This window comes from Pipistrellus hanaki, assembly GCF_964339955.1.
Source record: "Pipistrellus hanaki genome assembly, chromosome: 6".
Taxonomy (NCBI): Eukaryota; Metazoa; Chordata; class Mammalia; order Chiroptera; family Vespertilionidae; genus Pipistrellus; species Pipistrellus hanaki.
The window spans coordinates 49042057-49068831 of NC_140508.1; the positions used below are offsets into that span (position 1 = coordinate 49042057).

At 39.8% G+C, this 26775-nt stretch overlaps 1 protein-coding gene across 3 annotated transcripts in view; it reads right to left on the reverse strand.

The window, feature by feature from the left end:
• Positions 1 to 26381, reverse strand: part of RTTN (rotatin) — a 107596-nt gene extending 81215 nt beyond the window's left edge. For all 3 annotated transcript variants that reach the window (XR_014795341.1, XM_084887962.1, XM_084887963.1), the window contains exons 1-11: positions 26275 to 26381; positions 25732 to 25919; positions 24358 to 24535; positions 22072 to 22161; positions 18855 to 18945; positions 17426 to 17540; positions 16149 to 16299; positions 12454 to 12619; positions 11216 to 11397; positions 7758 to 7873; positions 884 to 1054 (exon numbers count right to left, since the gene is read on the reverse strand). Coding sequence is in view for 2 of the 3 variants with exons in the window: in XM_084887962.1 (XP_084744088.1) it covers positions 884 to 1054; positions 7758 to 7873; positions 11216 to 11397; positions 12454 to 12619; positions 16149 to 16299; positions 17426 to 17540; positions 18855 to 18945; positions 22072 to 22161; positions 24358 to 24535; positions 25732 to 25919; positions 26275 to 26305 (1479 nt within the window). In the remaining variant the exon portion in view is untranslated. The remainder of the gene's footprint in view (positions 1 to 883; positions 1055 to 7757; positions 7874 to 11215; positions 11398 to 12453; positions 12620 to 16148; positions 16300 to 17425; positions 17541 to 18854; positions 18946 to 22071; positions 22162 to 24357; positions 24536 to 25731; positions 25920 to 26274) is intronic.
• Positions 26382 to 26775: the final 394 nt, after the last annotated feature.

A 26775-nucleotide genomic window follows, 5' to 3' on the forward strand; every position in this document is an offset into this window, starting at 1 on the left:
AATGAACTTCCAAGTTTTAAATATATTTAGAAGAGCTACCAAAAATTACAGGTATTGATTTGCCTTTAAAAACAAAGCCAAATAAATAAAAAATAACTACCTTCAAAAAAATTGGAGAACTGGCTTTTCATTTTTCTAACACTAACGTAAGTCAAAATAAAACAATTTATTGATCTCTGTTTTAAATGACTCCTGCCCAAATAAGTACCTGTCTAAACATGTTACACCATCATATTTAAAAGTTCCTAAAAAACAAAAAAAAAGAAAGAAAGAAACTTTACAGAATTAATGTTTTTTTCTATCATATGATTTGTCAAAACTGTTAGCCATTTTCCACTTTGTACACCGTGGAATGATCAGAAGGGATTTACTATGTGTATATGTAACATTCAGTAAGCTACAGGTGAGCACCACTCCCTGCCTTACCTTTTCTTTTTTTTCTTTCTTTTTTTTTCATTTTATTTATTTATTTATTTATTTATTTATTACATATTTTATTGATTTTTTTTTTGCCCCCTTCCCTCCCTCCCACACATCCCCTCCCTCCCCAGAGTTTTATGTCCATTGCTTGTACTTATATGCATGTATACAAGTCCTTCGGTTGATCTATTATCTCCCCCAGATCCTCCTCCCCTCCCCACTGTAATTTGACAATCTGCTTGTTGCTTTACTGTCTCTATATCTATCTTTTGGTTCATCAGTTTATAATGATCTTTATTATCCACAAATGAGTGGGGTCATCTGGTGTTTCTCTTTCATTGATTGGCTATTTCACTCAGCATGATGTTCTCCAATTCCATCCAGGTTGCTGCAAATGATGAGAATTCCTTCTTTTTTATGGCAGCATAGTATTCCATTGTGTAGATGTACCGTAGTGCCTTACCTTTTCAACAGGGAGCAGCACCTGCAGCAGCCGAGCTGCAAACAGTGAGATGCTGACAAAGGCCATTCTGTGGAGCTGGCGAAGGGCCTCTGGGTGCTCCACACCGACGCTGCTTTGATGGTAGCACATGGTTTCTCCCAGGGACCCCAGCACTGCGAGCAGCTTCTCTTTCTACAAACATTTAAACACAAAATGGGAAAACAACCAATTTGGGGGTCAGTATGCAAATGTCATAGAGGACAATTTAAAACATTATCATTAAATAACAAAAATGAACAAAAAACAATTATTCCTCTCAATAAGAAGAGCCAATACTGCTAACAAAGAATGATAAACACATCTAAATTTTTTTTTAAAAACTAACAGTTTTTTAAGCATTTACTTTGATGACTTCTAACAAAAAGTAAAAAATTAAATGTGTAGTGAAAAATTAACAAAATACATAAAATAAAAGTATTTAATAATTTAATAATTCATGATTAAAAAAAGGATTGGGTAAAAGGGGTCGTTGTCTGTTGATGAAATGCATAATTAATAGTAAGGACCAAATATGAATGAGTTTGAATAACATACAATAATATCAAGTACAACCAGTTACTGAAATGAAGGTGGATTTTACAGGTTCTCACTCAGTCTTTTTGAGCCTAATTAATAAAATAAATAGATATAAACTTTAAAAATCGCAAAGAATACAACTCCTCAAGTTTCCAAGGACATTGACAAAGACCAACCATTTACTTAATCACAAAAAGAACTTGAATATATGTATACTTAAGGCTATATTCTCTGATCCCAAGGAAATAAAAGTAAAATTAAAACCAAAATAAGGGCAAAGCTTACAAAACTAAACTAAAATAAAAAAATGAAGAGCCATTATATTAATAATAACTACTGGACTAGAGAAAACTCAGAAACATAGTGACAATCTTATCACATTAGCTGGCAATAATTTTACACACTTCTTTATTAAAATAATACTTGTATATTCCTACAACATATTTTTTTACTCAAGATTAACTTTGGCAATTTACAATTTACTAGGTGTACTGGTTATTAATGCAGATTTTTTTCAATAGATGAAGCTACACATATGTTGGAATATATGCAATTTGACGTGTATGCTATTTTGTAGTATTGACAGCAAGCTTCAAAACTTTGTATGTAAAATCTGCTGAAGGTGTTAATAGATATTTTTATGCTTAAAAATGTCGAATTTTGTGCCTAAAAGAGAGCATTTGCGGGGAGTTATAATTCATTATTTTATTTTGAAAAAAAAGTTATTGTATACTTCGGGAAGCTTATGGTGAATATGCTCCATTTCAAGATGCTTGTGAATGCTGGTTTAAATGCTTTAAAAGTGATGATTTCTATGTGAAAGACAAAGAACGTCCAGGTCAATGGAAAAAGCTTGAAGAACAATTACAAGCACTATTGGATGAAGATGTGTGTCAAACTCAAAAACAACTTGCAGAAAGATTAAATGTTGCTCAGCAGACAATTTCTGATCATTTATAAACAATGGGAAAGATTTTAAAGGAAGGAAAATGGGTGCTTCATCAACTGAATGAAAGACAAATGGAAAACTGAGAAGTCATCAGTAAAATGTTGCTTCAACAGCATGAAAGAAATTCTTTATTACTTCGAATTGTGACTGGCGATGAAAAGTGGATTTATTTTGAGAATCCCAAATGCACAAAATCATGGGTTGATCCAGGTCAACCATCAATACCGACTGCAAGGCCAAATGGGTTCAGAAAGAAGACAATGCTTTGTGTTTGGTGGGATCAGGAAGGTGTAGTGTATTATGAGTTTCTAAAGCCAGGTGAAACCATTAATACTGATCACTACTGACAACAAATAATCCATGTGAACCACAATTTGATCATAAAACGACCAGAATATGCCAGAAGACACAGCAAAGTAATTTTCCTTCATAATGACAACCATCATACACTTCAAAACCAGTTAAAAACACATTAAAAGATCTTGTGGGAATTACTAACCCACACACCATAATCACCAAACCCTGCTCTTTCAGATTACCACTTGTTCTGATCGATGGCACATGCACTTTCTGAGCAGCACTTCAAAACATACGAAGAGCTGTGGCTGGTTTGGCTCAGTAGATAGAGCGTCGGCCTGTGGACTGAAGGGTCCCAGGTTCGATTCGGGTCAAGGGCATGTACCTTGGTTGCAGGCACATCCCCAGTAGGGGATGTGCAGGAGGCAGCTGATCGATGTTTCTCTCTCATGGATTTTTTTAACTCTCTATCCCTCTTCCTTCCTCTCTGTAAAAAATCAATAAATTAAATTAAAAAAAAATAAAACTATGAAGAAGTGGAAAATTGGGTCTCTGAATGGTTTGCCTCAAAACAAAAAAAGTTCTATTGGGACAGTATCCACAAATTTCCTGAAAGATGGGGGGAATGTGTAGAAAGCGATGGACATTACTTTGAATAAAGCACTTTTGATGTTTCTCTTGAAATTATCATGTTTTCTTTGATTACAAAATCCGGCATTATTAACAAGTACACCTAGTAAATCAATGAACATATTTATTTTTTCCCTCATTTTTTTATTAAGGTATTATATGTGTACATATCTTACCATTGCCCGCCCCCCCCACTCCTATACGTGCCCTCACCCCCCCGAGTTTTGTGTCCATTGGTTATGCTTACATGCATGCATACAAGTCCTTTGGTTGATCTCTTATCTCCCACACCTCTCCCTAACCTTCCCGCTGTAATTTGACAGTCTGTTTGATGCTTTACTGTCTATGTATCTACCTTTTTGTTCAATAGTTTATAATGTTCTGTATTATCCATCAATGAGTGAGATCATGTGGTATTTTTCTTTCATTGACTGGCTTATTTCACTTAGCATAATATTCTCTAATTCCATCCAGGTTGCTGCAAATGATAAGAATTCCTTCTTTTTTTTTTTTTTTTTGAACATATTTAATATCTCAGTATTAGAGGGCTTTTATTAGAAGTCTATCTACTTGTGCCGAAACCAGTTTGGCTCAGTGGATAGAGCGTTGGTCTGCGGACTGAAAGGTCCCAGGTTCGATTCCGGTCAAGGGCATGTACATTGGTTGTGGGCACATCCCCAGTAGGGGGTGTGCAGGAGGCAGCTGGTCGATCTTTCTCTCTCATCGATGTTTCTAGCTCTCTGTCCCTCTCTCTTCCTCTCTGTAAAAAAATCAATAAAAATATATTTAAAAAAAAAAAAAAAGAAGTCTATCTACTTGTGAAATTGTTCCAAATAATTTTCCTTATTCTAGTGCAGAAAGGAAGTACTATGTGAATCAGTCTTGGATTTTCACAATTTCAGCATTTTTTCTAAGCCAAATAAAAGTGGTTTCTTTTTAGCTTTTTTTAAGAAAAAAAAAGGATTGAAAAATAGTAACTAGTCCAGTTTTAATTTGTTGGGCTAAAACAATGTTTAAAGACCTGTAAAGTAGTTGTTGGGGGGGGGTGGGCAGTTTTCAGAAGATATTCACAGCTTTTACAAAAGAAGGTACAAAATTAAAATACCCGATTAGGATAATATTCTAAATATTCCCACTGAAACAGAATTTATAGTGCAAACAAGATTTCTCAGTCTCTGCACATCATGAAACAGATTGTGGACTACGTAAAGCATCTGAAATAGGGACTGGCACAGGATGTCCCCCATATGCTTCCAGCCTCACACCCCTCTCCCTCCCACTCTGCAGCCCATCACTAGACTAAGTGTGGCCCTCACCAGGCACTTCCCCTCTGAAGGGCAGCTCACCTGCCTTCAGAACGACTGCCACCCACTCAGCACCAGCGGGAAGCAGAGCCTCAGCAGGCTCCCAGCCCTTTGTGCCATTTCCACCTCCCATAGTAACTTTCATTGCCCCACTAGCCCCACCCTTTACCACCAAACAGCCATTCTCTTCCCTCACCAGGTAAAACAGCCTACTTTAATTTGCTTAGCCAAGTCGTAATTTTACTGTAAGACTCAGTTCAGTCACGATTTACAAAAAGCTCTTCCCGAGATCCTAAAATGGCAATGTTTTCAAAGCACCCTTGGCAGTAAAACATAGAACTGACCTTGAAAAAGAAACTGTGCCTCCATTTTCTCATCTATACCTGGATATCTACCTTACTGGGTCGTGATGATTAAATGGCCTCATAAGCAGTGTGGTTAAATAGTATCTATCTAGTAAGCAGAATGTCTAATTGATCTTTATTTAGCTATTATTCATGCCTCCCTCCATTTTACTAGTGTCACAATAAATAGACCTACGTCCCACCAAAGTGAAAGCTGCCCCTCATTCATCTTGTACTGCAGTGCCTGGCCTATGACAGGCCATCAGAAATGTGTGGTGAACTAAAATAACTGTCTCTGACTAGGGCAACAGCAAGGAAGGTGTATGTAAGTTAGAGACCCCACTAACCCAGTTACAAGTTCACAGTCTGGTCCATTCCCCGCAGTGAGTCCTCACTGGGTATGAAGCCTGCTCTCAACCCTTTCAGCCCACTTGAACTCCAATTAGCAAGTCTTCCCACGGGCCCAGACATCTAAGTTACTGGCTCACAGCAGGTCTGGCATGAATCGAGAAGCAATGAATCGTAGAAAAGGAGAAAAGACTGCTTTCAGTGACACTGGGATGACAGGAGTGACAGAGAAGGCAAAAATGAACAGAGCCCAGCCCCACCGTCTGGGTTTATGCGGCAGGAGGTGAGGCTCCTTTCTCCCTGGACCTAAGTTACGGTGTGAAAAAGGAAACAGCCTTGGCTTCAACGGAAGCAAAGAGACGGCACCCTTCAGGTCAACCTAACTTTTACAATGCTTATCAATGAATTTTTTATTTAACAAAATATAATAATTTTAATAAAAATCGTATTTCTTTGTTTACTTCAAATTAAATAAAAAATATTCAACTGTGGAGATTTTTTTTTTCCCTTTTTTTGCTATGCGTACACAAACTGAGTGACAGCGTTCCAGACATGAATGCTGTTAACACTATTTGGAAAGATCTAGAGATTTGATTCCTCGGGTATTTAATTTCTGAATTGGTAACAACACATTTATTATTTTGTTCCTTTAATGAGTCAACAAAAACACTTCTTTCTTTTTAAACTTGGCAAAAGTAGAACATTAAGTAATTCTACTTGTTTATTTTTATTAATATTCTAGAAGCCAGATGCACAAAATTCCTGCAAGGAGCTCAGCCCTCGCAGCACTGCTTAGTCTGGAAGGTGGTTCGGCTGTCTGGTCTAATTAACATATTATGCTTTTATTATTTAGATAGTCAAGGCACTGAGATTTTTCCTGAGGAATTTATTCTTTTAAACAAGTAGATCAAATATGATGTCAAACAATACTTTTTTATTTAACATTTCTAACATACCAACTGGCACTTATACAACAGATTTAACCTTTAAAGTAAAAGTAATTCACTGAATCATAAAAGACTAGCAGCCAAAAGTTAAAAGTGAACGACTAACTTTTACAGATAAATGTTCTGGCCAACAAAATTTAAGTTAATTTAAGAAGCAACTGATAAAGCAGTCTTCACACATTTAAGGAAAAAACTCACTTGTTGAAATCCTTCAATATGTGAAAATCTTCTAAAAGTACTACAAAGTAGTATGGTAACTTTAAGGGCTAAAGAAAGACTAAAATGAAGAACTATCATCCCTATTTCATAAATAAAGAAATTGAAGGCCTTGAACAATATATTATACCAACTGAAAAATATTTAACTTGTTTCTTTTCAATAAATTTTTGTTTTTAAAAGAAAGTTTGGGAGTTCTAGAAATGGGTATTGATAGTAAGTAAAATCAGTATTTTGTTTGTGTTTGGTTTTTTTCATGGTCTAACCTCTATTCATAAGGATTTCAGGCAGCATATAACAAAGTTTAATAAAACACAGACCTAGGTCAAAACAACATAAAAAGAAAAAACTATCATAACTATAAGAGTCAATATATATTTTTATAACTAATAAATTTTACTTCTGCTTCTGACAATGAAAGAAAAAAAGGCTGTTACAATTTACATTAAAATACAGAACATAGTTCTTCAAGAAAACAAAGTTTATCCAATAACAGCAAAATAAATAATATAAAATGACAAATGATTTATGACATTGAAATGTAAAAAAGGATACAATTTATAACTACATGGAAACACTCTGGTAGTTCATAGATGTCTTAAATATTATATTACAATATAATATTTTAAGGCTCTTGTACATGTACTGATTGCTCATGCAAAATATTACTTAATCAAAAGATTTCTTTCAAAGAAAATAAAATGTAATGCCATATTTCCCAAAATATTTCCCCTACTAAAATACAAATAGCAAAAAACAAAGCACCCAACAATAAAATTAATAAATGCAACAACATGGCTATAACTCAAAATAATCAAACTAAAGGGGGGAAAAAGAGGTGAAAAAAGCATACAAACAATGAATATATTCATATAAAATTCTAAAAAATGTAAGGTAATCTATTATCATGGGTGTATCCATATGTCAAAATGCAGCAACAAACTTTAAGAAACATGTGCAAGCTTATCATATGACAATTATACTTTATTAAAACTGTTAAGACCCACATAAATATATTCATACACCTACATGAAAAAAATGTGCAAAAAGCAGCCCTAATGGCTTGTTTTGGTCTTGATACATACTCCTCCATTAAAAGAAACCAGAATCTCTGGAGAACTGGCCTATTCCAGACTATTCACAAAATAAGCCTGGGACTGCTGTGTCTAAAAGAAAGAAATTCAAAGCCTAATGAGACAATGATGCCAGTTTTAAAGGACCAAAATAAAATAAAATAAAATAAAATGCTACTACCCAAATCCCAAGGAAATAACTGATTCTCACCATATCTATAGCAAAAAGACTGCTGTCGTCCCAGATATCTACTGAAATTGCTTCACCAATAAGTATTAAATCCTCTGCAAGCAATTCCAGAACTCTTATTATCATCTGTCTGCTACCTAGAAAAACAGTCAGGAGAGAGAGAAGAAAAAAGTTAACTTTCAAATCAATAACTAAATGCCATATTGCTCAATTTTCTAGTCCTGCCCCCAAATTCCTATTTCTCTTTAATATCTTATATGTTTTTAGAACTATTGAAAGAGATAAACAGGGAAGCCACAATCTACAGCCACCGTTAAAGACTTCTATTCTAATCATACTCTATTTAACTACAAAGAATCAAATGTGCTCATAGTGAGAAAGATACTCAAGAAGAGAGTGGCAGTAATTTAACTATAAGTATGGTGAGACAGATTAAACTAATTTTTCAAATTCAGAGACCATCCATGTCACATGGAACATGTGACAAAGCACCAGGGTAGTATAGAAAACACATTCGAAGGATTTCCTATGTAGTACCACAAGGCTTAAGCCTCGTCATAAACTGTATTTCCTGCACAGGAGCTGCCTGGGAAGCTAAGCTTGGACTGGAGCAACTGAAGAATAAATGTCCATGCTAGCATTAGCTGAAGAAACTTAAACAAGTTCTATCTGGCCGAAACCGGTTTGGCTCAGTGGTAGAGAGTCGGTCTGAGGACTGAAAGGTCCCGGGTTCGATTTTGGTCAAGGGCATGTACGTTGGTTGCGGGCACATCCCCAGTGGGAGGTGTGCAGGAGGCGGCTGGTGGATGTTTCTCTCTCATCGACGTTTCTGGCTCTCTATCTCTCTCCCTTCCTCTCTGTAAAAAAACAATAAAATATATTTTAAAAGAAAAAAAAAGTTCTATCTGAAATAGGTTCTCAAGCCCATGCTCACATTAAACTCTAAAAAATGTCCCTAAGGAACTGTGCCACACCCAGCAGCATAATGCCCTTCTCCATACAGCCATAATAACAAATTCTATATGCCATAATCCACAATTCTAAGTGAGATGGACATTCCTCAGCCTTCCTGTCCACATACCAAAGGTCAATTTCTAATGAATAAAAGTAAACTACTAGATCATTAGGGTCTAGATTAATCATTTCATCAGAATAGCTGGAGAAAGTTCTTTTAGAAATCTCTTATGATATTGAACAATTATAAATTATGCAATAATATACCACAAAAGAGCAAGAGAACATTTAGAAAATTTTATGTATCAAGATACAGCTTCATAATTATCTGACTTTTTACAGCAAATTAAGGAAAGGTTAAATGCAAAACCATTAAATCTAAAACTATTCCTCTCAGTACACCATGCAGACAAACATATCTATAATAATAAAAACATAATATGCTAATTAGACCAGACATCCCTCCGGACAACCTCCAGGATGAAGCCACAGCTGCGAGGGCCAAGCCAGCCACTGTGGTTGCCTTGGGATGAGGCAAACCACCAGGGCTGTGAGTATCCTATCTAATAAAGAAGGAATATGCTAATTGACCATCACACCCTCACAATATAATGGCACCCAAAGCCAATAAAAGGGGAATATGCTGACTGCCACTTCCTCACAAGATGGTTGTGTCCACAGACACAAGATGGCGGTGTCTAGTGCCCTCAGCACCCCCCCCCCCCTCCCAGGGGAAGACAGTTGGGGACGATCATGCCAGCAGGGGAGCAGTTAGACATCAATCAGGCTGGCAGGGGAGTGATAGGGAGCTATCAGGCTGGGAGGCAGAGTGGTTAGGGGCAATCAGGCAGGCAGCAGGAGAGTGGTTAGGAGCCAGCAGTCCCAGATTGTGAGAGGGATGTCCAACTGAGGGACTGAGCCTAAACTGGCAGTTGGACATCTCCCAAGAGGTCCCAGATTGGAGAGGGTACAGGCTGGGCTGACGGACATCCCCCTCCGTGCACAACTTTCATGCACTGGGCCTCTAGTGTGTGTGTGTGTGTGTGTGTGTGTGTGTGTGTGTGTGTGTGTGTAAAATAGAATAGAATAATATGCTAATTAACCGGGATGTCAAAACGGGTCAACCAGATAGGAGGAGGTTGTGCACACAACATCAGAGGTAGGGTGGCTGGGGCCTCTGCTGGGGGAGGGCCTGATCAGCAGCCACAACTGCTTCAAGAGCTGGAGAGGGAGTCAGGGCCGGATCAGCAACTCGAGGGTGGGCAGAGCCATATGATTGGGAATCACTCACTGGGTTCCTAGGACTTTATAATGCTAAGTTCAAATTTTCCTTCAACACATTATTGGTACCTGATTTACTATACATCCTATCTCCCAGAAGCAAAGTCACTCCATCAGAAGTTAGGTGTACAGTTTTCCTCAGGATAAAATAAAAATTTTAATGCTTTCCAAACAAATACCTACCTCCCACTTTGCTCCCCATCACCCTCAAGCAGGCAAAAAGTAGCCATAGGACTTAAGAACCATTAGCATGTGATACATTCTTTACTCAGCCAATATAAATGAAAAAAAAGGCAAAACTTGTATTTATATCTCAACAAGTTTATCAATTACTGAAAATGTATAGATTTAGAGAATAAAAATCATTATTGCTTCCAAATCTTTCTTTACCATCAAAATGCAAAGTGCTTCAGAGAGTGGACTTTGGCTTCAGAAGAACCTTGGATCAAGTCTGTTCTTAGCTGTCTGACCTTGAACTAGTTTCTGAATGACTCCTGATTTGTAACATGGAGATAGAAGCAGAACTACCACAATGGAAGAGGGCAGGTGTGAGGCAAGCATGAAACAATGCACATGAAACCAAGCAGCTCAACTCATAGTAACTGTTGTTTGATTGCTGGACTGTCTGCCCCTCGCCATTTTGGTATCTTTCTATAACTAGTCACTAACATTACAACTACATTCCAGTGTATATATATAATACACCTTTGCAACTTTACTTAGTACCTTGGAAAGAAAATATTAAACATTTGGCTTTTTTAAGTTTTGTTATTTGTCTGTTTTGGGGGGTTTTTTAGGAAAAATTATTGCAAAGGTAAGAATCCAGTTGTAGGTGTGTTTCTAACATATTCATAGCTTAAGTAACAACCGAGTAAAAAGAACGAACTGAAAGCAAATCAGAAAGTTCCTAAGAAGCAAAAGCCAGAGATTTATTTATTCTGGTCTATTTGTGTGGCTCACCTTCTCTAAATGACTGCAATAGCATGGATTTCTCAGTTATTACATTTAAAGCGGCCACACGGAGTGAAGCCTGTGCACAAAGAGCCACAGACCGAAGCTGGCACCACATTTAATTGAGAAATAATAAAGGCCGTATTTTCTTAGGAATTTGTTCCCCAATAAATGCAGATTCTAAAGGTCCCAGCATAGACAGAAGGTGAAAAAAAGAAAAATAAGAGTACCAGAAAACAGTCAAAACAATCACAGGTTACATAAAAAGTACTATGATTTCACAAACAACAGACCTGTTCTCAAGAGAGGCACTGTGGACTCCAGGAGACAGACACAGAACTGGGGGAGGCTGAGCTGCTGGAACTGCAGCTGCAGAGTATCTTCTGCCTCCAGCTCGGGCAGGTCAAAGTGTGCCACATCCAGAGGTGAGGGGACGGAAATCCTGGAGTTCACATGCTCATGACTGCTGCTCCCACTGTGAAACAAACAGGACAATCCCTGAATAAGGAGATGGTCCACACACAGATGGACAGCACTTCTGTGATGATGCACTGGGAGCCTCAGGTTGGACAGGCGTCTAATGCTTCATGTAACAGTTCTGGTTGGATTTGTAGAAACTCTGACGAAGTCACAGCATTAAATTCCATCAACATGGCTCAAAATCGCCAATGGAACCAAAAACGCCTTTCTATTTTGCTTTTCAAACTGATGTTCTAGAAATGTGTCAACATTCTTACTGTAGCAATCGGCATTAGCAAAGATAGCCTGTTCATTTATGGAAACCAGGAAAATTCAATGCAAAGTTCTTCTGAAATTAACTCATAAAGTCAAAACTCGATAGTTCATTTAGTTGACTAGATTTTCTGTGATTTCCACCAAATATTCAAAGTAAGCCAATGTTACTAACTGAAGAATGCTAGAAAATGCCAGAAAAGCAAAAGAAATAGACTACTTCAGTTAGTATATTCCACATCACATAATGTTTTTGAAAATACACCAAAAGATGAAACATCCTATCTATGTTGGCTTTCTTTATAAAAAGATCCTTACTTTGGGTGTAAAGTGGTATAGTGGGGATAAATATGTATAGAAGTCCTGAACTTACATTTGCAAAGATCCTAAAATTTGGACTTTTAATGTCATCCACAAGTGAACCTGAGTCACAGAGGTACACTAATGCTACTGCACATGTAGAACTTGTTCTGTCACTTCTTCAATTTCCATATCCAAAACATCCTAAAAATATGGAAATAAGCCAACTTCTCTCAAGCTCTGAAAGGCCCAATGAGGAAGTTGACACTTAGGAGCAAAATCTACAAGCGGAGTGTATTGTATGCTTGTGTGCTGAGTACAGAGTTGTAATATAATATTTATGTCTTTCTGTGGGTCGTGATCAAAGAGGTATGAAAGCCACTGGTTTAACCCAAGGCGATACCTGAGCTAATGTTACAAAAGAGAAGACAGAGAAAAATAATGATCTCCTGTGAAATTAAAACCCACACACAAGCTAACCAGGCTTTCCCACAGTCACCTGGACGACACTGCATCCCAATCCTGGCCATCTCCTCTAGGGCGCTGGCCTGTGCGTCCAACCACAGAAGGCCGGGGGCTGCTGCTTCCTGGAGAAGGGTTCTGAGAATGATGAGTAACTCTTACTTCATAGCAGTAAGACAAGGAGGAATTTTGGGAAACTGTATCTGGAGGGTGGGGGGGAAAGAAGAAAATTATCCCTTAGTAGAGACAGATTACTGATTATGCAATATGCAATATTTCTAACAAAACTAATGTATTAGGAATACTTCTATAGGGGTAAAAATAAAAACAAAGGTCAACCTTTCCTGCAAATATTCACTCAGCACATCTAGGTTTCTATCTAGTCTGATTATACGAAGCCGTCTAGCCAACACTATTCACTTATGACATAAGATGGTCAAGGCAGAACATCAGATCACACACGCCCTGCTGAAAACTCCCCAAGAAACCCATCTCAAACCACAGGCAAAAATTAACTCAAAATGGATCAGCAACCTAAATATGAGAGTTAAAATCCTAAAGCTAAGAGAGAAATATAAGGATAAATCCTCATAATCTTGAATTTGGCAATAGATTCTTTGATGACACCAAAAGCACAAACAACCAAAAAATAAACTGAACTTCCTCACAATTAAAAAGTTCCATGAGTCAAATAAAGAACATTATGAAAAAAAGTGACAACATACAGAATGGGAGAAAGTATTTGCAAATTATATATCTGATTAGAGGCCCAGTGTACCAAATTTGTGCACTGGGGACGGGGAGTGTCCCTCAGCCCAGCCTGCTCCCTCTCAGGCTGGGAGCCCTCAAGGGATGTCCTACTGATGGCTTAGGTGGGGAACAGGCCTAAGCCACAGTCTGGCCTCCCTCTGTGGGAGGCAACCGGGCTGATCAGGGGAAGGCACCACCCCAAGCACCCCACTGCTGCTGCCACTGCTGGCCGCCACAGCCGCCAAAGTGTTTTCATTAACATAGACTCTAGTCCCTTCACCATGAAAAAAATGACAAACTTTCTTTAGGGATTTTCAAGATGTCTCTTTCATTGGATATAACATTTCTTTCTTCTTTTTTATCCTCACCTGAGGTTATTTTCCCATTAGTTTTTAGAGAGCGTGGAAGAGAGAGTGAAAGAAACATCAATGTGAGAGAAACAAATACCTACCTCCCACTTTGCTCCCCATCACCCTCATTTGTTATGTAACCTGTTTGTGAAATCATAGTACTTTTTATGTAACCTGTGATTGTTTTGACTGTTTTCTGGTACTCTTATTTTTCTTTTTTTCACCTTCTGTCTATGCTGGGACCTTTAGGATCTGCATTTATTGGGGAACAAATTCCTAAGAAAATACGGCCTTTATTATTTCTCAATTAAATGTGGTGCCAGCTTCGGTCTGTGGCTATTTGTGCACAGATAGAAAGAGCGTGGAAGAGAGAAGCATCAATGTGAGAGGCACACTTCAATTGGTTGTCTCCTGCATGAGCCCTGACCTGGGCCCCAGCCAGGGAGGAGCCTGCAACCTAGATACATGCCCTTGATCAGAATCGAACCCAGCCCCCCTGCAGGTTTGTCTCTTCTTCAGCCTCAGCAGACCAGCACCGCAGCCGCAGGGCTGGGGTTAGGGGCTGGCCCCCCTGTGTGTTGTTCTCTCTGGCTCTGAGGCCACCCTGTCTATTGTTCTCTCAGACTCTGGGCCCGCACCAGGCCCCTCCTCCTGATCTGATCATGACCAGTACAGCATCCCAGCCTAATTTGCATATTACCTCTTTATATATAGATTATATATATAGATAAGGATTTAATAACCAAGATATATTAAAAACCCCTAAAACTCAATAACAAAAAATTAATTTTAAGATAGGCAATGGACTTCAACAAACATTTCTCTAAACCTATATACTAGTATATAAAAGCCTAAGTGTCCAAATGATTGAATGACCCAATGACTGGTCACTATGATGCGCACTGACCACCAGGGAACAGACACTCAATGTAGGAGCTGCCCCCGGTGGTCAGTGCACTCCCGCAGCCAACCTCCCTTGGCCCCTTCCCTAAGCCAGCCAATCCCAATAGGCCCCCATAAGGGCCGGCTGGCCAACCTCCTGCAGCCCCAATCACCGGCCAGGCTGAGGGACCCCGCTCATGCACAAATTTGTGCACCAGGCCTCTAGTAAGGTGTATGAAAGACCAATAAGCACAAAAAGAGTCACTAGGTAATCACTAGTCATTAATCAATAGTCAGGAGAGAAATGCAAATCAAAACTACAATGAGGTACCATTTCACAACTACTAGGATGACTATGATTAAAAAAAGGAAAATAACAAGTGTTGGTAAGATGTAGAGACACGCTGAAACCGGTTTGGCTCAGTGGATAGAGCGTCGGCCTGCGGACTGAAAGGTCCCAGGTTCGATTCCGGTCAAGGGCATGTACCTTGGTTGCAGGCACATCCCCAGTAGGGGGTGTGCAGGAGGCAGCTCATCGATGATTCTCTCTCATCAATGTTTCTAACTCTCTGTCCCTCTCTCTTCCTCTCTGTAAAAAATCAATAAAATATATTAAATAAATAAAAAATATGTGGAGACACTGGAAACTTCATAAATTGTTGATGCAAATGTAAAATGGTGGCAGCCACTGTGGAAAATAGAGGAGCAGTTCCTAGGAAAGTGAAACATAGGATTAACATATGACCCAAAAATTGCATTCTCAGATATACACCCAAATGAAATGAAAATGGGGCTTGAATAGATATGCCAATGTTCACCAAGCATTATTCACAATAACAAAAGGTAAGAACATTAGAGTCCATCAGCACATGAGTGAATAAATAAAATGTGGCATATACTAGAATGGAAAATTGTTGTCATAAAAAGAATGTCCTGGAATATGCTACAATGTGGATGACTCTTAAAAATATTATGCTAAGTGAAATAAGCCAGGTTCCCCTTGCATGGATTACACTTGTATGAGGTACTTAGAACACACAATTCAATAAACTAGAGCAGCAATTTTCAACCAGTGTGCCACAAAAAAATTTAAAACTTGTAATACCTGACTACTTAGTTAGGGTACCTCTTTTCCTTTAGACTGTCAAATAAAAAAATGACAATAGTCAACACAACAACAGCCATCCTATGTGAATGAATCAAAATAATACCCTTTTTTTTTTTCTTTTTTTTTCAGATTGGCAAAAAATCACTGAACTAGAGGTTACCAGGGGCTGCAGGAGGGATTAGCATGATCACCAATCAGTATTCAACTTTCAATGCACTGAAATACTACCAGTAAATTGTAAATAGTTTTGAGAAGGCCAGCCTAGTACTATATTTGTCCATTAGGTGGTGCTTTTTCCATGAAAAGTCAGGCATTGTGATGATATAAATTCTGACATCAAAAGTTACATAAAAATAGTTGTCATAATATAAAAATCGGTATTTTTCAATCCAAACAATTTATTAACACAACATATAATTTGCTAAAATACCCAAACAGCTAGGCTCAGAATCCTAGTTCCTGGCTTACAACAACACTTTGTTTTCACAGTGTGCTTTCAAAGGTGATCATTAGCTGAGGAATGAGGAATGGGAGTTTACCTTGTGACAATACAGTAATTCCTAACAGTATGTATAATGGGGTTCTTTCTCAGAAGAATATGCAAAGACCACCAGTAACTAATGGATAAATAAATATAAATACCTTGTTTGCTAGAGAAAAAGCCTGGATCTCGGTAGAAGTGAAGTCTGTGTCGTAAACACATGCACAGCTGCTGCAAGCAGGACACTGACTGCAGTGCCAAGCGAGGTGTTCCCTCACCTCCAAAGGCCAGCTTCAGCAGAGAGAAAAGGCTCTGAAATGAAGAAGAACCATGAAAATGATCACGGGAACCAAGTGCTCAACTTCAAAGGAGGATGTGAAGCTGAAGGAAGGTTAAGTGAATAATCAAAGCAAATAAGTTGCCAAATATTTGAAGGCAAGAAACAGAAATGGGCAAAAGTGATTTGGCATAATGCAAGAATATGGGTCAAAATAAAATTAAATGTGAATAGAATAGTCAGTGTTTCTTACATCTAAAACCTGTTAGGTGAGCACCTGTTCTGAGAGAACACAGGATGAGGTCTTACTCCCCATTCAGGACATGAAGTTTCACAGTACTTCCTAAAAACACATCAAGGTTTCCACATCTCAAACAGCTAGGTCAGTTTACTACGTTTTAGTAATTAATAGCTCTTCCTCTGCTATCACTTGACAGCGGCCACATATGGATTAATAACTGTCATTCTCTGAGATATGCCCCAATTCCAGCCCTGGGTCCCAGTGCCTCCGCTGTACAGGCCTGAGTCCCAGTACCTCTCCTGTACAAGCCTGGGTCCCAGTGCCTCTCCTGTACAAGCCTGGGTCCCAGTGTTTCTGATGTACAAGCCTGGGTCCCAGTGTTTCTGATGTACAAGCCTGGGTCCCAGTGCCTCCGCTGTACAAGCCTGGGTCCCAGTGCCTCTCCTGTACAAGCCTGGGTCCCAGTGCCTCCGCTGTACAAGCCTGGGTCCCAAAGTCTCTGCTGTAGAAGCAACAGACCAGACTGCAAAGAACCCATCTTCATTGCTCGTATCACATTCCCTCAGCATCCAGCACTGTGCCTAACATACCAGATAATCAGAAAAACAAGCTATTCTTAATGTTAGGAGGGTTCCTGCTGCCTACCCTCAATTTCCAAAGTCTACTAGTATTCACCCTTTAAGTGACCCAGAAGTGGTAAATTCAGAATAGCCAAATTGGACTACATGTGTCAAATGAGGCTACCTCCTATCAGAAGAACTACCACTACCCAAATAAGTCAGAGAACAAGTGGTTTAAACATTTTATCCTTCAAATACAGCAGTGCACAATTCTTTCCTAAGGACTGCTATGTTGCAAATTTTGTTTCCTTCCAAAAATTCTCTGTTCCAAAACCTAAAACAATTAAAAAGCATACACACCTGAACAATTTTCGGCCTTTGAAGGAAAATCTCAGCAGGAAAATCTTGCATGATAACGTCCTTCAATAGTTCACAGGTGTTCCAGATCAAAGTGTGGTTACTACTTCTTAAAGAGCTACAAAAGAGCATTATTTGTTTTTTAAAAGAGTTTACCTATCCCAGATTCTAAGTCACTGAGTAGCAAATGACTCTACTCACATCCTCCAGGTCTCAGCCAACACATCGCTTCCCCTGGGAAGCCTTCCTCGATCTGGTCCCTAAACAATAACTGTGGACAGGCGCTTCTTCCACAGCCTGTAGTGGATCTGCTGCTATGTCAACTATGGGCTTTGTACCCCCACTAGACCCCTCTCAAGATGGCATGCCCAGAGCCTATCACAATGCTGCTAAATGAGATTAAGGAGGTCAAAGGGCACAGAATTCAATAACATCTGTTATGCGAATTAAGAAATAAGACAGAAAAAATAACAGTGACTATACAGTTTAATTATAGGAATCAGGCTCCTTATTGCTCTTCTCTATTCTAGGTGACTCAAGCTGGAAGGCCCCTCTGTACAGAGGATAACCCTCAGCTTCTCAGACAATAGTCTCCCTCCTAGGGATGTAGCAGTGGTTCACCCTCCACCCCAAGAAACCAACCCCCCTCTCTCAGCCCAGCTCCAGTCCACCAACCCCATCCCCCACCCATAGCTGTGCACTGGACAGCATCTCTCTCCCTAAGGGACTGACTCAGAACTGCCAGATCATGTCCGTCCTGCCCCTTCCCCATGTGCAGCTACCTCTTCAATATGTTTTTCCAAGAGAGTTTACTGAGGCCTCAGAAGTGCCATCAGCAAAAATCACTTCACAGCATCTTCCTGTCTCTGGTCCTAATGCTAGCAAGTTGGTCTTTATTTTCCAGATTCATGTGTGTGTGCAGGTGTGCACGCATGTGCGTGTTTGTTGTAGTAGTCACAGAAATTAAAGTTTCAGAAAAAAAAAGAAACTAGACATTAAGATACTCTCCCAATTTCTATATATCAACTGCCTATGTTGGGATTGAGGTAATGACATCCATTACATAAGATCAGGGGTCCCTAACCTATCACAAAGCCTAATTGAAATAAACATACTGTCTACTAAAAAGACTGCATTTATGTTTAATTTCTCCATTTTCACTAAGCAAAGGCACAGCAATGGCCAATCGGAGGCTGGTAAATCAGAGATGATGAACGAGCACATGAGACTTTAGCCACAATCTGCAGCCTGATTAGAGGCAAACAGGAATTTTCTGGCTTATATTCTGAAATACTGAAAATCATGCATATCGTCCCATTACTCCATTCACAGCCACTTGTGTCTTTCTTCCTGCTGAAATTGTATAGTAGTGACTACCAGGTGCAAGGCTAGAAGTGAAGCAAAAGTAGCTGAACCACATCAGGCACTATACCTTTCATTAGAGGAGAGGACGTGTCTGTCGGTTGAGGTCAGGGGTAGCCAAGGAAATGTAGAAAACTTCAAACACCTCACAGTCTGAGTCGCTGGTAATGGAAAAGCACAACTTATGCCATCAAAGAAGACAATGTTGACAGACTCACCTTTAAACTAAGTCCCCAAATGAAGCTACATATACAGGAGCCTACAATGCACCAAACAAGGCCAGCTGCAAATGTGTCCACCCACAAGATAAATAACAGAGCACACTTTTCGTATTTTAAACAAACTCATAGGTTTTAATTAGAAGAGCATTAAACACAAACTCATACTGAATGACATTTAGTTGAGTGTGTGTTTTTTTTATTTAAATTCTTCATTGTTTAAAGTATTACATGAGTCTCATTTTTCCCCCATTGACCTCTCCCCGGCCATTCCCATGACATTTAGTTTCAATTGCATTTTCTATTTTACTGACTGATCAGAATATAAAGCCAAGATAAAAAGAAATGGTATTTGGAGACCTTTAATTACAGAAATTAAAAATGACTTTAAAATCACATATTATTTTTTTTTAATATATTTTTTTTTATTTTTTTATTTTTTTTTAATATATTTTATTGATTTTTTTTTTTTGCCCCCCTCCCTCCCTCCCACACATCCCCTCCCTCCCCAGAGTTTTGTGTCCATTGCTTGTACTTATATGCATGTGTACAAGTCCTTCGGTTGATCTATTATCTCTCCCAGATCTTCCTCCCCTCCCCGCTGTAATTTGACAGTCTACTTGTTGATATACTGTCTCTATATCTATCTTTTGGTTCATCAGTTTATAATGTTCTTTATTATCCACAAATGAGTGAGGTCATGTGGTGTTTCTCATATTATATCTAATTAGTCATGTTTAAATATCCTAAATGGTGTTAGATGCTTAAACCTCTTTGAAGATGACTTGAAGACTGTAAGGTTGAAAATCAAATGTCTTCAACCTCAAAGATTAAAAGAAATACGAGAAATCAACAAAATTTTAAACTACCACAGTTCAAACTAATTTTTAATAGGCATATTTCCCTGGGTTCATTGAGATACAATTGACATCTAACATTGTATAAGTTTAAAGTGTACAACATGGTGATTTAATACACATACACTACAAAATGATTATCACAGTAGAGTTAATTAACCTCTCCAACCTCTCACATAATTACTAATTATTTCTTGTGGTAAGAACATTAAAGATCTACTCTCTTAACATTTTTTAGCAGATTTTATATAGTACAGGTTTAGGTAGCAACACTGAGAAATAGTATCTACAAAACCCTTCCAAATGATAAACAATCCTTGTTCCTAATGCTTTGAAAAGAGCATGGAATCTTTATATTCAGATAATTATTATTAATGTCATAAATAATGCACAATTGCATCTTTTTTTAAAAAATATATTTTATTGATTTTACACAGAGAGGAATTGAGAGGGACAGAGAGTTAGAAACGTCGATGAGAGAGAAAAATCGACCAGCTGCCTCTTGCACACCCCCTTCCGGGGATGTGCCCGCAACCAAGGTACATGCCCTTGACAGGAATCTAACCCGGGATCTTTCAGTCCGCAGGCCGACGCTCTATCCACTGAGCCAAACCGGTCCCCGCACAATTGCATCTTTTAAAAGTGCTAACATAGCTGGGACCGGTTTGGCTCAGTGGATAGAGCGTCGGCCTGCGGACTGAAAGGTCCCGGGTTCGATTCCAGTCAAGGGCATGTACCTTGGTTGCCGGCACATCCCCGGTAGGGGGTGTGCAAGAGGCAGCTGGTCGATGTTTCTCTCTCATCGACGTTTCTAACTCTCTGTCCCTCTCAATTCCTCTCTGTGTAAAATCAATAAAATATATTTAAAAAAAAAAAAGATTAAATTATTTAAAAATAAATAAATAAATAAAAGTGCTAACATAAAAGCAGGGTTTGCTTTCTCAGAGAAAAGCAAAAGGTGGGTGGAGGGAAGGATAGGCTTACACTGCACATAAAAATGTGTCCAAAACAAGGCAGACCACTAATCCACACACTGCAACTCACCTGCAAAAGCATCCCCACAAGTGTCCTTATTGTTTTCAGCAGCTTCACTCAAGTACCACGCTCTGCTCCCTTCAGACACCTCTCACTGCCACTCAGCCACACACACAAAGGACTACCATCTCAAATCCAAAGCTCCCTCTAAGCCTAACAAAATTGTTCCAAAAAGGGAAGATAAAGTGTTTTAACAGCTGAACAAATTTTCTGTTCTATCTTATGCTATTATTCAATCTGAGAGTTTCTAAAGAACCTTTTGAAAAACAAGCACCCAAACTGAGTTCAACTGAATCCCTGATGTCAGCAAATATACCCTAGAACACACATTTTTTCCAACCACACAGGCAATAAAATGTGAAGCACTTGATTACTTAACCATTCCGAACTGGCAGGGGCACCAAGGATAAAGGTTTCATCTTTTCTCAGCCTCAGTGTCCTCATCAGTAAAACGGGGACACTGATAATAATCTCATTGGGACCTCATGAAGATTCATTTATGCAAAGAGTATACACTGAGTGCCTAATACATGGTTGGCATCGTTTTGCACAGGGAGATAAAGCTGTGTTTGCAGCTATCACTAAGCTTATTGGGACAGAAACAAGAAGGAAATAAACATATAACTTCAGATCATGGTATGTGATAAGAAGAAAACTAAACAGAAAGTGTTCACTGGATAGAGTCCTCAAGAAAGTCTCTTTAAGGAGGTGGCATGTGAGCAGAGAAGGACACAACCCAACACAAAAAGTCCCAGAAGAGATCTCTAAACAGAACTCTAGAATCAGCGGATGTTGGGATAAAGACAAATAAAGACATGAAGAAGACGCTGTGTCTTGGCTTGAGTGTCTGGAAGACGTACACTGAGTGAGCTGGAGAATGAGATGAGAACGCACAGTGCACAGCACAGTCCCTGATGAAGGGTTTGTGTCCAACAAGCAACGGCAGTACTAATGCCACCATTACCACCCGCCTATCCAGTTGCTCAAATGCAGTTAGAATAACATAAAATGTTACCATTTAGACTCTACATCCCAAACTAGTTTGAGGAAACGGAAACACTCAGCATGGTGCTGAAACATTCAAGTTTGAGCATAATGTGTCTTCACAACAATGAGTAAAAGTACATCAATTTCTGATGTACCAGGTCAGCAGATCTACTTCCCTACATGTACTCACCCAAGGGTGCTGGAGGCACTTCCATCTGCTGGAAATGACTTCTATCTTGAGGAAAATATCCCGTTAAGATTTCAGGCGGCTGTGGCAATTCTGAAAAGAAAATACATATTACTGCATGTATTATTATTGATTCATTATTTGCTACAAGTGAAAGGTACTCATTTCAAAATTAATGTTTTCTCTTGAGTTTTTAAATCATTTTAAAAATTAGAAACATAACCCAGTTTTGTTTTGTTTTTCTCTGAATAGTCTGTCTTCCTAAACAGATAAAAAATGTGAATGTTGAGCTAATTTCAAATTGAATGGTTTTTTCCTCCCTTTTTCTTTTACCATTAATATAATTATTTGTTAGAATAAAATATCTACAATGTACATAAAGAATCTGTTACAAAGTATTTATTCAAGGACTGTTCATCTCTGCTTCTAAGTCTACCTCCTTCCTCTCTTGTATTCCAATTACACAGTGCCTGGTCACTAAAATTTTCATTAACATCTTTTTAAAAAGTTGTCAAAGTCAAAGAGGTCAAGCACTATCTTTCAATGTCTTTCATGATTCTAACATATTCAGCAGTGTAGATACAATGACAATGAGAATGAGAAAAAGGTTAAAACTACATTTTCTAATTTTCTGTTTGAAGTTTTCACAACAGTTCTTAATATTAATTCAGATATTAAACATTTGCCTTAGACCATACTTCTAACCTCATCTATAAGGAACTACCTTGAAAATTCACAATTTAAGATTCTACTTTATGGCTTAGACAGAAATTGTACAATCCGTTGTTAAAAATCACAATCATGCAAGGACCCAATAAGTGGCATTTACCACTGTTCTTGTTAACAGTGGTACCAACAGTCACAGCAACAGCAGTACAACACTAATACAGAGGAAAATGTGGTAGCAGAAACACTTTTTACCACCCCATCACATAAATTTTATGAGCCTTTTTTTTTTCTTTAAATCAATTCAAATGCCTTCCACATTCAAGGCACTCTATTGGGCATAAAATAACAAGAACACAAATAGAGTCACTAACAGCTCAATGGCTAATGGATGTCGGGCCTCATGCTGAGCTCTTTTCAGGCACTGCTCATTTAATCCTCACAATAATGTTATAAAATGTTCTTTCTCGCTGTACCAGTTTTGGGCTGAGAAAACTAAAGGCTGGAGCTGTTAAGAATCTTAGCCAAAGTGACAAAATTAATGGCAGAACTGGGACTGAAATCCATGTCTCTTTAACTCTGATTTTATACACTATACCATGTGCAGCTCATTTTGATTGAACCCCATAAAAAAGTCATAAGCTAGGGCCCATATTAACATCCCCTTACATGAAAAACAGTCCAAAAAAGCAAGTGTAAAACATTGAGAAAAATCTCTAGCTCATGGTAACGAGTGCTCAAAAAAATCTGTTATTGTTAAATAAATAATGTGTCAAACTGGTCTCACAAAAAGAAACTTTTAGGCCACTTCACCAAAAAAAAAGCAATAAATAAAGCCCAGCCTGTGTGGCATGGGAATTGAGCATGGACTCGTGAATCACGTCCAGTTCAATTCCAATCATGGCACAGATCCGGGCTTCAGGTTCAGGCTCAATCCCCAGACAGGGGGCAGTGGATAGATGATTTTTTCTCATCATTGATGTTTCTCTCTCTCCCTCTCCCTTCCTCTCTCTGAAATCAATAAAAACATATTCTAAAAAAACAACAACAATAAATACAAGTGTATCCTCCTCTGACAGTAGGGAAGAGAAAAAAGGTCAAGCACATGTGTGTTAACACAAGAAAATTAAGTTGGGGGGATTTTTTTTTTTTTTAATCTAAGGTCCCTTTCCTCATAAACACTAGAGCCAATTAACACTAGAGCCATTAAACACTAGAACCAATCCCATATAATAAAGAGTTAATATGCAAATGGTCATCATGCCCTCATGCCCTCGTGCTGGGGCCAGGGGACCTGAGGCTGCACCCCCTGCCCTGCCGGGCTTGATGGGAGTGGGACCAGCCGGGTCTGGGTCTCACTTGATTTCCAGGTGCACGTAAGTGGGCAGGGACTTGACTCTGGGTCCTATGGTGCACCTCAGACTCTGACAAGAGGGAGATTTTCATATACATTTTACTAATTTTCTTTCATCTCTGACACTTCTATTATAGAGAAAGGGCAGATAGCAGTATTAAAAGATTTCCTCTAATTAATTCCCTTTTAATGTACAGTAATTTCGTGCACCAGGCCACTAGTATATTTATATTTTAACTGAATGCATCAGAATGATTCCAAAGAGTTACCAGTCTGATCTGTCTGGTAAGATGCAGAGCACAGGGCAGGGACTTCTGAAGGAAGAATAAAAAGTCCATCCAGAATGCCATCGATTTCAGCCTGTAGACTTGGCTCCACGTTAGCACGAAGTTTAGATAAGAATTCAACTGCACCAAGATCAACCAAATGCTGGACTGCTGGGGAATACTGAAAGCATAAGAAGAGTGTCTTGTGAATAACAGTATATATCAAAGACTAGACTTTATCTTACAACACTTTAAAAAAGATGCTCCTTTTTTAAAAACTAAATCTTGCACTTAAATACCCAAAAGTAAAGAACTTCCATGAATAGGACACAGGTTTATAGAGACATAAAACATTTAACAACAACTACGAGAGAAAAACCTAGACACTGAACACTATAATTCCTACTTATTACTTCTGTCTACTGACATTCACCCTATCTCTCCTACCTCCAACCAGCCAAAGGATGCAAAGTAATAAGAATCACCTTGGCCCTAGCCAGTTTGGCTCAGTGGATAGAGTGTTGGCCTGTGGACCAAAGGGATCCCAGGATTCAATTCTGATCAAGGGCACATGCCCAGGTTGCGGGTTCAATCCTTAGTGTAGAACATGCAGGAGGCAGCCAATTAATGATTCTCTCTCATCATTGATGTTTCTATGTCTCTCTCCCGCTCCCTTCCATTCTGAAATCAATAAAAATACATCTTTAAAAAAAAATCACCCACAATTGCACAGCGATTGACAGTTTTGAACGGTTAAACTTGCAGTTTGACATCTGACTCTGGCAACTAACTATTCTCAAGATATGCTGAGGAACATAAATCTGAAAAACAAATATAGGAAAGGCAATTTAACACCCCTTGTGAGATGTATTAACCATAATGGTCTGTAACATTATTGTTAAACGAGTCCTTTTTCATGTGGACACCGCCCAATTTTTAACATGCAAATAACAGAACACCCGGGAAAAACAGAATGACAGCTATTAATCTCCCCAAGATGATCCCGAAACCCAGAATCCACCAGAACTCATAAGATCTGTGTCACTTCAAAGCACAGTGGCAACAATGTGAGATTTAACATCACAAATCAAAGAAAAAAGGAAACATGGTCCTATAACCGGATGAGTTAAAAATGCACCCTCCCCGGTTGTTTTTCAAAAACCTTTTACATTCCCAGGTTCGATTCCGGTTAAGGGCATGTAACTTGGTTGCAGGGCACATCCCCAGTGAGGGGTGCGCAGGAGGCAGTTGATTGATGTTTCTCTCTCATCGATGTTTCTAACTCTCTATCCCTCTCTGTAAAAAATCAAAAATCTTTTACATGAACTTTCCAACAAATGCTCGCTCCTCTGATTCTTTACGTCGAGATGCTCGCACCTTCACCAGCCTGCTCAGCAGGCCGAGAACCTCCACTTTCATGGGGACCGACGGGAAGTTGAACCATTGCAGCAGGTGCACGAACAGCAGCCGGTCCCGGGCCAGGTCGGCGGCGGCGATCAGGCTGAGCTCCAGTTTGCAGAGCACAGTCCGCAGGGCGCGCTCGCGGATCTCCGCCAGCTGGTGACCTGCGGGGACACGCCGCTCGCAGCCGGTCTCCGCTCCCCTCCGCCCCGAGCCGCCCACCCGCCACCTGCCCCAGAACCGTGGTTACGCGAGACCGGGGGCCGGGGGAGGGAAAGGAGGGCGCAGGGTCAGAGGGCGGGGGTCGGCGGGGTCAGGAGGACAGAGAGGAACAATGCTTCCACCAGCTGGGCCGCTGGTGCCTCGGGCTAACGCACTGCGGCGTTGACATCAAGTCCGACACGGGTCCCCGGGGACTGCCCTGGTCAGGCCGGGATCGGAAGGGAAACGTGACACGGCCATGTCAGCCAGTGACAACGACAGGAAGGCGAAGCCCGCGAGGACGGCTCTGACTGTTACCGAGTTTCCTGATGAGCCCCGTCAACACCATCGCGTCCCTCTCTTTCAGCCGCCGCCGCCGCCGGAGAATTAAACCGCCGCGCCACAGCGTCCGGTCACGATGACTGTCCCCCCGGAAACTCGGGCCGTGGGACAGCGGGTTCCGCGACGCCGGGGCGAACCACCCGGCCGGTGAGAGCCATTCCGCTAGCTGCTCCCGGCCCTGCGTCCCAAGGGAAGCTTAAGAGTTTTTCTATAATGGTTACCACGCAGTTCCCACACAGCCATCTCGCAGGTAGGGATTGGAAAGAATGAGAAGGCAAGCCGAGGTGGAACCGGCTTTGACCGCTGGGCACGTCGGGACTTGTAGTTCAGGCCCAGCCGTGCTCCAGTCCAGGAATTCCGGGCCCGCCCCCGCGCCCGCCGGCCTGGGTTCCCGCGTCTGAGCGCGGGCTGCGACAGAACCCCGGCCCAGCCGTGACCCTCGCTCTGCAGCGATTCGCTTATGACCCTGCCAATCTG